Source organism: Callorhinchus milii, unplaced genomic scaffold (assembly GCF_018977255.1).
Source record: "Callorhinchus milii isolate IMCB2004 unplaced genomic scaffold, IMCB_Cmil_1.0 Scaffold5, whole genome shotgun sequence".
Classification (NCBI taxonomy): Eukaryota; Metazoa; Chordata; class Chondrichthyes; order Chimaeriformes; family Callorhinchidae; genus Callorhinchus; species Callorhinchus milii.
In genome coordinates, this window is record NW_024704746.1 from 25,676,041 (window position 1) to 25,688,270 (window position 12,230).

Below are 12,230 nucleotides of genomic sequence, written 5' to 3' on the forward strand. Positions count from 1 at the left end.
CACATGCTCCCGTATAAAGCTTTACATTTGTGTTTCACATTCACCAGTTTCAGCTGCGTAAGGAGAGAAGCAGCCAACCCTATATTTTAGCATTCCTGCGCTAGCAGTGAGGAGATCTGTTATAGTAATAATCCTTGCACTTGATATTGCTCGTTTCATGTCAGGAGGACATCTCAATGCACTTCACAGTTTTCACTGTAAAGTGTAGTGACCGTGCATTTTGTACGTGGGCTCAACCCGCCTTCAATTTTCTCTCATCATTCCTTTCTTGAAGGCATTCCCTCTTGTTGTTCCATGGGCAGATGGTCACTCTCTGGGTATCTCATCCCAATGATCATTCTTCATTTGGCAAGCCTTAACTTCACCCACAAAACATACAGTCAATTCACTTTACAATATATCCTGTAAAGCGCTTTGAGACGTCTCGAAGACGTGATAAGGTGCTATATTGAATGCAACGATTATTAATAATAATCCTTGTATTTGATACAGCGCCTTATCACCTCTTTGACACATCTCAAAGTGCTTCACAGGATACACTCTAATGTGTAGTATTATTATTACAAATAGCACGCATTCTAAAACCATACATAAAACCAGGCACATACATACCTTTGCCAAGTGACAAGTCATACAAGCGATCATGTGTTGTAAACTGTTGATCATTGCACGTTGTTTCTTGAGCTTGCAGGTAGTGAGAACTTCTTGTAGAACACTCAGACATTTGATGAGGATCTAGTACATCAAATTGAATTGAAAACTAATAATTATAATTTTACTAACATAAAATGTTGTTATACAGTGACATTTAATGTGTTTTGTAGCAACAATAATTATAGCAATATTCCTCGCATTTGCTATAGCGCCTTATCATGCTTTTGAGACTCCTCAAAGCCCTCATAGAATATACTGTAAAGTGTAGTGTCTGTGAATTTTGTGGGTGAAATGGGCAGCCAATTGCACACAGTAGCATCCCACAAACAGTCATGGATTGAGTCACCAAATTATTATTATTTATTTATTTATTTTTGAAGGTATTATTACCCCCGGAAAAGGGATCTGCCAAATGACTAACAACTGGTTCCTACTCACTGCTGGTAAACAGGTGCGTGGAGTAAGGAAACTTGCCTAAGGTTTCCCCCTGCCCAGGAATCAAACCCAGGTCCTCTCTCTTGTGAGGCGAGTGCTCAACCACTGAGGTACAGGACTGCACACATACCCACTGCTAGAAGATTACCTCACACACATACATATTAAATCTTTATTAAATGCACTGACCTGCACAACTGGCACTAAAGGAATCATGTGCCAGATCACAGGTGCAAGAAGTCCATAGCACTGGACCACAGCCTGCAATGCTTGATTGTTGTCATTGACCCAGCCGGCAAGTTCGATCGCCACCAGCATCTTCTCACATTCAGCCAAACGCCAAAGCTGTAAATGAAACCACATTGCAGTCGCCTGTGGGATAATATTGCTTACGAGTAATAATAATAATCTGTGCATTTGATACAGCGCCTTATCACATCTTCGAGAAGTCTCAAAGCGCTTCACAGGGTACACTGTAAAGTGAATTGACTGTATATTTTGTGGGCGAAACTTGGCAGCCAATTGCGCACAGCAGTGTCCCACAAACAGCCGTGGATTTGAGTGACCAAATTATTATTATTTTATTTATTTATTTTTGAAGGAAATCAAACCCAGGTCCTCTCACTTACAAGGCGAGTGCTTTAACCACTAAGCTACAGGACTCCACAATGACCAAAAGTTCAATGTTATTCCAGAACCTACTTGTCCTTTGAGGAGTGGTCCATTGCTACAGAGAGCATCACAAAAGATTTCTTCCTCCTTTACACTAATGTCACAACTGATGAAAATGTTTCCCAGAAAAAGCCGCAACAGAATGGGCGATGCTCTCTGCAAAGCCGTACAGCATAAACTGAGGGTCAGAAATCATGGCAACAGTTAAAAGACAAGATCATCCATTGATTATCAATTGTAATATTATATCAAGTAGCTTGTTTTTATTTCATAATAATAATACTTTCATTTGATACAGTGTCTTCGAGACGTCTCAAAGCGCTTCACAAAAGATACTATAAAGTGAATTGACTGTATATTTTGTGGGCGAAATGCAGAAGCCAATTGTGCACAGCAGCGTCCCACAGACAACTGTGGATTGAGTGATAAAATTCTTATTTATTTGTTTTGAAGGGATTATTACCCCCGGAAAAGCAATCCACCAATCGACTTACAACCGGGTTCCTACTGACTGCTGATAAACAGAGGTGTGTGGAGTAAGGAAACTTGTCTAAGGTTTTGCTCTGACCAGGAATCGAACCCGGGTCCTCTCACTTGTGAGGCGAGTGCTGTAACCACTGAGCTACAGGACTCCACTCTTCTATTTTATCATTTGCTGTTACATACTTCAACAGAACATTTTATGTTTCATGCAGTGGCTATTAGAACATGAAATGCTTTGACAGAAATAGTTTGACATTGAAATTAAAGCCATAATTTTAAAACACAAGTGAATCAACATTATAAAAGGTGTTGAGGAAAGAGGATATAAGAAACATTTGTACCTTTTTGGAACTATTTTCCAATCTTCGGTTAAAGAAATAGCGAAATCCTGGTTGGTTGCTGCTATGACAAAGTGATCCCAAAGCACTGAAAAAGCTAATTTTGCTACTGGATAATGTCCCAATTGATACGAATACTAAGAAACAATAATAATTAATATTAGATTAGAACATTATTCTATCTACTCTCTGTTTATCTATAGGTAGGTTTACATATCCACGGCATAATAATAATAATAATCCTTGCATTTGATATAGCGCTTTTCACGTCGGGAGGACGTCCCAAAGCGCTTCACAGAACACACTGTAAAGTGAATTGACTGTATATTTGTGGGCGAACGCGGCAGCCAATTGCGCACAACAATGTCCCACAAACAGTCGTAGATTGAAAATGACCAATTTATTATTGTTTTTGGTTTTGGAGGGATTATTATTAGGCGTGTGGAGTAAGGAAACTTGCCCAAGGTTTCGCCCTCTGCCTGGAATTGAACTCAGGTCTCTCGCTTGCAAAGCGAGTGCTCTGACCACTGAGCTACAGGACTCCATAACAAATATATAAAATTACTGTCACACATTGTGGAGTAAGGAAACTTGCCTTAAGGTTTCGGTCAAGAGGACTTGACATACCTGACAAAGATAGGCCCAAGTTGTAAGGATGGGAAGAGGATGACAGGCGAGGATTGGCTTTGTCGTCTCCCCTATTGTGTTTCCAATTATTTTTCCAGTCTCGGAATAGGCAACAACAGCAAAGATGTATTTTTCATTGGGTTCCAATCCTCCTACCTTCAAAAAACATTTCCCTGATGCTGGTACCTACAATTAGAGGCAAAGCCACACAAAAACTGAAAGAGAAGTTTCAACTGGCGTAATACATCATTAACATAAAAGTAATAATAATAATCCTTGCATGTGCCATAGCGCCTTATCGTGACTTTGAGACTCCTCAAAGCGCTGCACAGAATATATTGTAAAGTGTAGTGACTGTATATTTTGTGGGCGAAACGCGGCAGCCAATCGCGCACAGCAGGTAAACAGAGACCTGTGGAGTAAGGAAACATGCCCAACGTTTCGCCCTGCCCGGGAATCAAATCCAGGTCCCCTCACTTGCAAGAAGAGTGCTCTAACCACTGAGCTACAGGACTCCATATAATTACATAAAAATGACATAAATAACATGAAAATCCGATGATGTCATCTGACACAATATGAGCATTAATTAACATGTTAACATTCAGTTATATGATCCAGTTTTGCTTTATCTCTCCATACCTCTTGTCCTGTCCCTAGAAAGTGACAATCATTCATCCTGACTTTGGGATTGTATCCTGTGGCAATACGGCCAAATATCTGATACCAGTAAACCTGACGAAATAAAGTTAATTAGATTTTAAATAACTATTCATACATGTTCCATTCACCACTACCATCAACAACAACCTGCATTTATATCAGGCAGGGTAGCATCCCAGAGTACTTCCATGAAACCACACACAAGGAACTAGTTCAGTTTGTCCAATGTGAAGACTCTTACCATGGTAATACGTTTGTGTGTATGTCAGATAGCAAGCTGATAAAATAGGGTTTGATTTATCGTTAGCTGATCAATAATAATAATAATCCTGGCATTTGATACAGCGCCTTATCACGTCATTAAGACGTCTCAAAGCGCTTCACAGAATAAACTGAAAAATGAACTGACTGTATATTTTGTGGGTGAAACGCGGCAGCCAATTGTGCATGGCAAGGAAACACCCTGCTCAGGAATCAAACCCAGGTCCTCTCGCTTGTGAGCTACAGGGCTACTTAAAGGTCTAGCAGAGCAAAGGGAGAGATCACCTACCTTTTCAGATGAATTAAACGGAGCTGGTGTGAATATCATGGAGTTGTGTGCTCTGTAAAGCAGAATAGGAGCTGGTACAACACCTTCGTTTTCTGTAGGGTGAGATTTCTGATCCCTATTCAAATGATAGAGCTTTTTATCTTCAGCCTCCACTTTCCGAAGCACAGACACAACTTCCTGTAAAATAATCAACCTTTATTTAAATGTGGTCTGATCATAGAAATACCTTGAAAAAAAATCAACACATCATATCAATTTATGTCTGTTGATTTGGGAGTATTTTTATTTCAGCTGTGACTATTTGTTAGGTCAGGGTATCAAGGGATATGGGGCAAGGGCGGGTAATCGGAATTGAGGTACAGATCAGCCATGATCTTATAGAATGGCGGAACAGGCTCGAGGGGCTGAATGGCCTCCTCCTGTTTCTATGTATCCTATACAATTCAAAGCAGTTAATGACCATCTATCAGTTGGTATAAATGGTGCTCCCTCACACTGCATGTTGCATTGAATTATTATTATATTATTATAATTAGTTCAAACGAATAACATTAGCTGAGTACTGATTCCTATATTACTCTGGTGGGTTCACCTTGATCCCGATGTACTCCCGAAGGTTGTGCTTCTCCAGGTTGAATTTCTCCCACTCGCCAAAGTTAGGGCAGGCGAGGGTGAGGGTGGCCTTGTCCAACCAGACTGCCAACCTCACTCCATTTACATAGGTCTTTCCGTTCAAAAGTTTGCTCCCTTGCTTTATCTTTCCACAAATAGCTTTCCCTCCACCCCCCGCACTGTCTCGTGTGGTGTCCCTCAGGGCTCTGTCCTCGGTCCCCTCCTCTTCACCCTCTATATGCTCCCCCTGTGGTGACATCATCCGCAGATATGGGGTTCACTCCCACATGTATGCGGATGACACCCAACTCTACCTTTCCTCCTCTACCCTCAACTCAACGACTCCCGATGTCCTGACAGCTGTCTGTCCGACATCGAGTCCTGGACGAGAGACAACTTTCTTCAGCTCAACGTGCGCAAAACTGAGGCCCTCCTGATTGGCTCACGTCAGCGCCTCCGCACCTCAGGCGCTGACAGCATCAGCTCCGCACTCTCCACCTCTCAAAGCCATCAGGAACCTCGGGGTTCCCCTCGACCCTGAGCTGTCCTTTCTCCCTCATATCCGCACCACAACTGGCACCGCCTTCCATCACCTCCGAAACATGGCCAGACTACGGCACTACCTCACCCCTCACCCGGCTGAAACTCTGGTCCACGCCTTTATCACCTCAAGGCTGGACTATGGGACCTCTCTCCTCGCCGGCCTTCCCGGCGCTCCCTCCACACCGCAGGTCATTCAGAACTCTGCAGCTCGTGTGCTGTCTGAATGGGGACAGAGCCACAGGAGAGGGACAGGTTGACGATGTCTGTGATATGTGGGGCAAAGAGGTGGAGCTGGGAGATAAGGAGTGGAGTGGGGATGGGGTCAAGGGGGCAGGTGGTAGGTTTCAGGGATAGAATGAGTTTGGTGACAGAGGGTGGGGAAACGGGTACGAAAGTGTGCAGGGGAGGATGGGTAGGAGTCGGAGTGTGGGAGGGAGGGGGTGGGGGGTGGGTGGATGTTGGAGAGGAAGTGACCGCGGAGCGAATTCCCATGATTTTGGATTCAAAATCAATGGTTGTAGCTCAATGGTTAGAGCCCTCACCTTACAAGTGAGAGACCTGGGTTCAATTCCAGGCAGAGGGCAAAACCTTGGGCAAGTTTCCTTACTCCACACAGAGCCTAATAATAATAACTCCGAAACAAAACAATAATAAATTGATCATTTTCAATCCACGACTGTTTGTGGGACATTGCTCTGCGCAATTGGCTGCTGCGTTTCGCCCACAAATATACAGTCAATTCACTTTACAGCATATTCTGTGAAGCGCTTTGAGACGTCTCGAAGACGTGATCAGGCGCTATATCAAATGCAAAGGTTATTATTATTATTATTATTATGTAGCAAAGTTGCTGAAGGTTCCATTTGTTTGATTGAAAGGAACAAATAACTTATTTAATTAGTGATGTTTTATGTACATGTGTAAGAGTGGTTACCTCAAGAAGTTGTTTTTGGGTATTACTGATTTGTCCTTTGTTGGGCAACGACAAAGCTTTCTGCATTAGAAACAGAGCTTTTGATATTTTGTTATTCTTGATGTTAGCAATGATGTCTTCCTCTGACGAAGACACAAATGAACAGGTAATGTGTCAATACAGTGAATATCACCTGAATACAAATGAGTCTTTCAACACTTTTTCTTAGCAAAAACAACAACAAATGACATTTACAGAGCCTTTCACATCGGGAGGACGTCCCAAGGCGCTGGACAGTCAGGGATGTGGACCCGAGCTGGGGGTTGGGATCAGGAGGGGGTGGAGGGCGGGGAGGGTGGGGATAGGAGGGTGAACGAAGACGCAGTCGAAGAGGAGGGTCTTGAGACGGACCTTGAAGGAGGCGAGGGAGGGAGGGAGGGAGGGAGGGAGAGGGACTGTGGAATAGAGGTCCAAAGGGTGGGTCAGCGAGGCCGACAAAGCAACAGAAATATGAAAAAGATACTTTATTCCTTTTCTTTAAATCTATCAAAAAGTATTATTTAAGGTAACACTAACACAAAGAGTTAGATTATTATACAATTACTAAATAATCATAAACGACATCATAAAACATCGCATAAAAATAATTCTGAAAAAGATAATAATAATGCTTGCAGCGCCTTGGGACGTCCTCCCGACGTGAAAGGCGCTCAATAAATGAAATCTTGTTGTTGTTGTTGTTGCATTTGATAAGCGCCTTATCACGTCTTCGAGACGTCTCAAAGCGCTTCACAGGATATACTATGAAATGAATTGACTGTATATTTTGTGAGTGAAACGCGGCAGCCAATTGCGCACAGCAGTGTACCACACACAGCCGTGGATTGAAGTGACCAACTTATTATTATTTTTTGTTTTGAAGGAATTATTACTCTTGGAAAAGCAATCCGCCAATCGACTAACAACCAGGTTCCTACTGACTGCTGGTAATCAGAGTAGCGTGGGGTAAGGAAACTTGCCCTACGTTTCGCCTCGACCGGGAATTTAACCCAGGTCTCTGACTCTGAGGTGAATGTCTAACCGCTGAGTTACAAGACTCCATAAAGGTCATGTTCATTCTAATCTCTAAAATACAACAAGATACAACAACAACAACAAGATTCCATTTATTGAGCGCCTTTCACGTCGGGAGGACGTCCCAAGGCGCTGTACAGTTGGGTCAGGACCCGAGCATTGGGGGGAAAATGGTCAGGGTGAGGGGAGGAAAGGGAGGGAGCGAGGAGGGGGGAAATGGTCAGGGTGAGGGGAGGGAAGGGAGGGAGCGAGGAGGGGGGGAATGATCTGGGTGAGGGGAGGGAAGGGAGGGAGCGAGGAGGGGGGAAATGGTCAGGGTGAGGGGAGGGAAGGGAGGGAGCGAAGAGGGGGGAATGGTCAGGGTGAGGGGAGTGAAGGGAGGGAGCGAGGAGGGGGGGAATGGTCAGGGTGAGGGGAGGGAAGGGAGGGAGCGAGGAGGGGGTAGAGAGTCAAGAGCGGAGCTGAACGCACGGGCAAAGAGAAAGGCCTTGAGACCAGCCTTGAAGGAGGAAAGGGAGGAAGCGGCGAAGGCACTGGGGATGGAGTTCCAGAGCTATTCTAGAATAGTATTACGCCCACAAAGTACACAGTCAATTCAGTATATTTACAGTATATCCTGTGAAGCACTTTGAGACGTCTCGAAGATGCTATAAGGCGCTGTACCAAATGCAAGGATTATTATTATCTTTTATTTCGTCATACATTATTTATTCCTGATAGTCACACATGTGGAATTCTTCATATCATTCTATTGGGATTTTACCTCTGGAAAACATGAAGGGTTTTTCACCATCAGCAGCGTTTGATGTCGATCGTGCCCAAGATGGTTTGCACTTTGGAACGCTAGGTTCCGGGTTCTGTGGCACTTAAGTGGAAAAATTACAACGGAAGCCACTTATAGTTTATCATAAACATTTTGCCACTTTTTTTTTAAATCACTAGCTTGTTTATATGAGAGCTGATGGGTCACCAGCTCTCATATAAATAGGTCCATGGTTTATTTTTCTCACATGACAAATGTTACCATTGTGTATGAAAATTTAGTCTCACCTTCTGATCAAATCTTATTCCTGTTCACCACACTCTCTCTCCATTGGTTTTCTGGGCAGGAAATCCTCCCACTCAGCTCCTGTTAACCTTGCAACCAAAGCCCTAATGATAGGGTGGTCCTAACTGGAAAAGCAGCGGGAAAACTTGCCAGACAGCAATATCAATGGCAAGCTACGTGTGGGTTTAGCTGGTTAGCCTCCAGCAGTTACCCCAACACACACTCTAGGTTCCCCATCAAGCCTTGGCACCTAATACTCTCCGGAATTAGGTAAACAGGGTGTGTCCCTCCGGGGAGAGAGAGAGAGCGCATTCCATTCCAACGATCTCTCTCTGGGATTTCCATGTGTCGGTGGGAGACATGGAATTCTCAGTTTGGTTTGGAGACTGTTAGGCAACGGTGATGGGTTTCCACATGTGTCAGACACCCGGCTGACGCCCCCCAAAATAATCCATTGCTTTTACTGCATAAAGGGCTACATTCTATTTCACATCCAGTCCTGATAGTAACACTCCAAACACATAGATTATTAGCATTACGTAATGTTGATAATCAGCATTGGATCATGACATTCAATAGTGGGTTGCCAACAAACCAAAAATGCATTAAAAAGGACTATTTATTAAGCTAAAAGGTGACAGTATGTTAGAACATGAAACAGAAGAACATGGGTTGATGGTAAATTAATAATAGCAAATACACTGACAGGTAGAAATATCAAAGGGGAGCACAGCTTCTTCTGTGAGCTTTCATTCTGTTTAAGAACAGAAAACATTTGATTCAAAGATAACATTGGTACAGACTCCCTAAACAAGGAATGGGATGCAGGCAGATGTAAACCTTACCAGGACTTAACTTGATGAATTTGAGTGCCAGTCTGTGATAGGCTTGGATGAGTTCCAGATGTAAATCCATGGTGAAGCTGTGGATAGATGCTGATTTGTTGGAACTTTCTTTATCTGTAGTCTTCATCTGCGTTTCACAATGCATTGGGTGGAAAAGCTGTTTCTCACCCATAGAGATACACTGATAGAGAGAGAATAAACTGAATTCAGGAGCAAAGATTTGTCCCATTTCAAGTCATACTTTCAGGACACCAGCCCTAAAGGGTTCCTATTACATCCTGAAGCTGTTTCTCAGCTGAGTTCAGTGACCAGAGAGCCAATAGTATGTCTAGACCCCCCCTCGGCCACCAATAACCTTCCTGCTGACCCAATAGCTGCTGATTCATAGGAGAGAAAACAAGCTGTAGCTGTAGAGCACCGGGCAGGGGGAAACCTTAGGCAATTTTCCTTACTCCACATGCCTCTGATTATCTAGCAGTAAGTAGGAATCGATTGACGGATCACTTTTCCGGGTGTAATAATCCCTTCAAAAAAATGAATAAATAAATAATAATAATTTGGTCACTCAATCCACGATGGTGTGTGGGACACTGCTGTATGCAATTGGCTGCCGTGTTTCACCCACAAAATATGCAGTCTATTCACTTTGCAATGATAAGGCGCTATATCAAATGCAAGGATTATTATTATTATTAACTTGCTAACATGGCTCTCGATCCTTAATAACATATTATCAAGGTTAGCCAAATCCTTCCCTTACCTTTAAACGAGAACTGTCTACCATTGAGGATGCATTAGATGAGGCGACTATTAAGCGAGCAGCATCCATGCTATCGATCGCCTTCTTAGCCATTTTACAGGCCACAAGAATCTTTTCAACTGGCTTTTTCTGAAATGAAAACACAACATTTGGATCATTATTGTAACAGCTGCAAACTGTGAAGTTCAGTAATGATGGGAAATTGTGCCCACATAGAGTTTCCCTCAGTAAAATAATTCAGAGCAGGAAATAACATTTATATTTCCTCAGTCTTGAAAATTTAAACGGCTCCAATAACAACAACAACAACGACGTGATAAGGCGCTGCATCAAATTCCAGGACTATTATAATTTTGACATTGCTCTATGATGACGGTGATTGTGCGACTCACCTTGAAGATGCTTGATGGGAAGCACTGCTCAATTCCCGGCTTTTGGCTCTCATCCTGCACCTGGAAACCTGCAAAGATAAATAGGTGTAGAGAATTAATACTAACATTTCAAGTCACAACATGGTAACTATCTTACTCATTGTAAGAAATATTGTCCATTCCCACTGTATAAAATATTAATAATCCTTGCATTTGATACAGCGCCTTATCACATCTTCGAGACGTCTTCACAGGATATACTGTATAGTGATTATAGTGTAAAGTGAATTGACTGTCTACTTTGTGGGCAAAACATGGCAACCAATTGCGCACAGCAGCGTCCCACAAACAGTTGTGGATTGAGCGACCAATTTGTTCTTGTTTTTTTTCTTGAGGGATTATTATCAGGCGTGTGGAGTAAGGAAATTTGCCCAAAATGTCAATGAATTAAAGAATATACAAACATCCACCTATTTCTAGCTTTGCTAATTCGTGCCAATAAAAAGTGCTTCAAAACACATACATTTCTAGATGTGCATCTGATTTTTTTATGAACACTTTCTGTTATCTGCCCAGGCAGAAATATTTAATTCAGTGTCTGCAAACAAAAAAATAAATTATGTTCATCTGGTACTTTTGGACAAAAAGTGCCAGTGAAATTGAGTCGCTTATTTTATTCAAGTGAAAATTATAATAATCCCTCAAACAAAACCTGGTCATTTAATCGATGACTGTTTGTGGGACACTGCTGTGCACAATTAGCTGCCTTGTTTAGCCTACAAAATATACAGTCACTACACTTTACAATATATTCTATGAAGGCACTGTAGACATCTCAACGAATTGATAATGGGTTGTATCAAATGTAATGATTATTATTATTATTATTATAAATATAACTGGATTACTAAACAGTGATATTCAAGAGAGAGTCTGTTGTTTGTTTTAATATCCCAGTAATGTCATTTCTGTTTTTAACCTAAAAATTACTTGACTCTTTGTTATTAACTAAATCATATCGCGTGATCAACAAAAAAAATTAATTTGTCTTCATCAGTGTTGTTTAGCTGAGATAAGATTAGATTTATACCTGATTTCTTCCTGGGTTTTAAATTTGAATCCACCAGGTTCTCCAGCAACGTTATTAAATACAGGGTCACTTCTGCCACCACTGCTGGGTCAATCTCCCCTATGTTGCACCAACAAATCACCTCTTCAGTCAAGCACAGGATATGAATCCACTGAAAGATACCATTACAAAGCATTGTCAGCCAAGTGGTAAGATTACCCACTGACACAGCACTGAAGAGCAGAACAAGTAAATGAACAGGAGTTAGATTTAGTTAGGTTGGAGTCCTGTAGCTTAGTGGTTAGAGCACTCGCCTCACAAGCAAGAGGACCTGGTTTTGATTCCTGAGCAGGGCAAAACCTTAGGCCAGTTTCCTTACTCCACACACACGCCTTTATTTACCAGCAGTAAGTAGGAACCAGTTGTTAGTCAATTGGTGGATGGCTTTTCCGGGGATAATAATCTCTTAAAAAAAATAAGAAGAGTATGATTACTCAATCCACGACTGTTTGTGGGACGCTGCTGTGCGCAATTGGCTGCCGTGTTTTTTACCACAACGTATACAGTTAATTC

The 12,230-nt window shown here is 42.3% G+C and overlaps 1 protein-coding gene across 1 annotated transcript in view; it reads right to left on the reverse strand.

Moving 5' to 3' along the window:
* The window catches only part of cfap54 (cilia and flagella associated protein 54), a 56,117-nt gene that overhangs the window by 36,685 nt on the left and 7,202 nt on the right, over window positions 1–12,230 (reverse strand). Inside the window, exons 7-18 of the mRNA XM_042335017.1 lie at window positions 11,679–11,829; window positions 10,610–10,677; window positions 10,218–10,346; window positions 9,458–9,638; window positions 6,512–6,633; window positions 4,423–4,599; window positions 3,852–3,944; window positions 3,210–3,395; window positions 2,586–2,719; window positions 1,792–1,939; window positions 1,279–1,434; window positions 613–735 (exon numbers count right to left, since the gene is read on the reverse strand). Of these exons, the coding sequence (XP_042190951.1) occupies window positions 613–735; window positions 1,279–1,434; window positions 1,792–1,939; window positions 2,586–2,719; window positions 3,210–3,395; window positions 3,852–3,944; window positions 4,423–4,599; window positions 6,512–6,633; window positions 9,458–9,638; window positions 10,218–10,346; window positions 10,610–10,677; window positions 11,679–11,829 (1,668 nt within the window). The remainder of the gene's footprint in view (window positions 1–612; window positions 736–1,278; window positions 1,435–1,791; window positions 1,940–2,585; window positions 2,720–3,209; window positions 3,396–3,851; window positions 3,945–4,422; window positions 4,600–6,511; window positions 6,634–9,457; window positions 9,639–10,217; window positions 10,347–10,609; window positions 10,678–11,678; window positions 11,830–12,230) is intronic.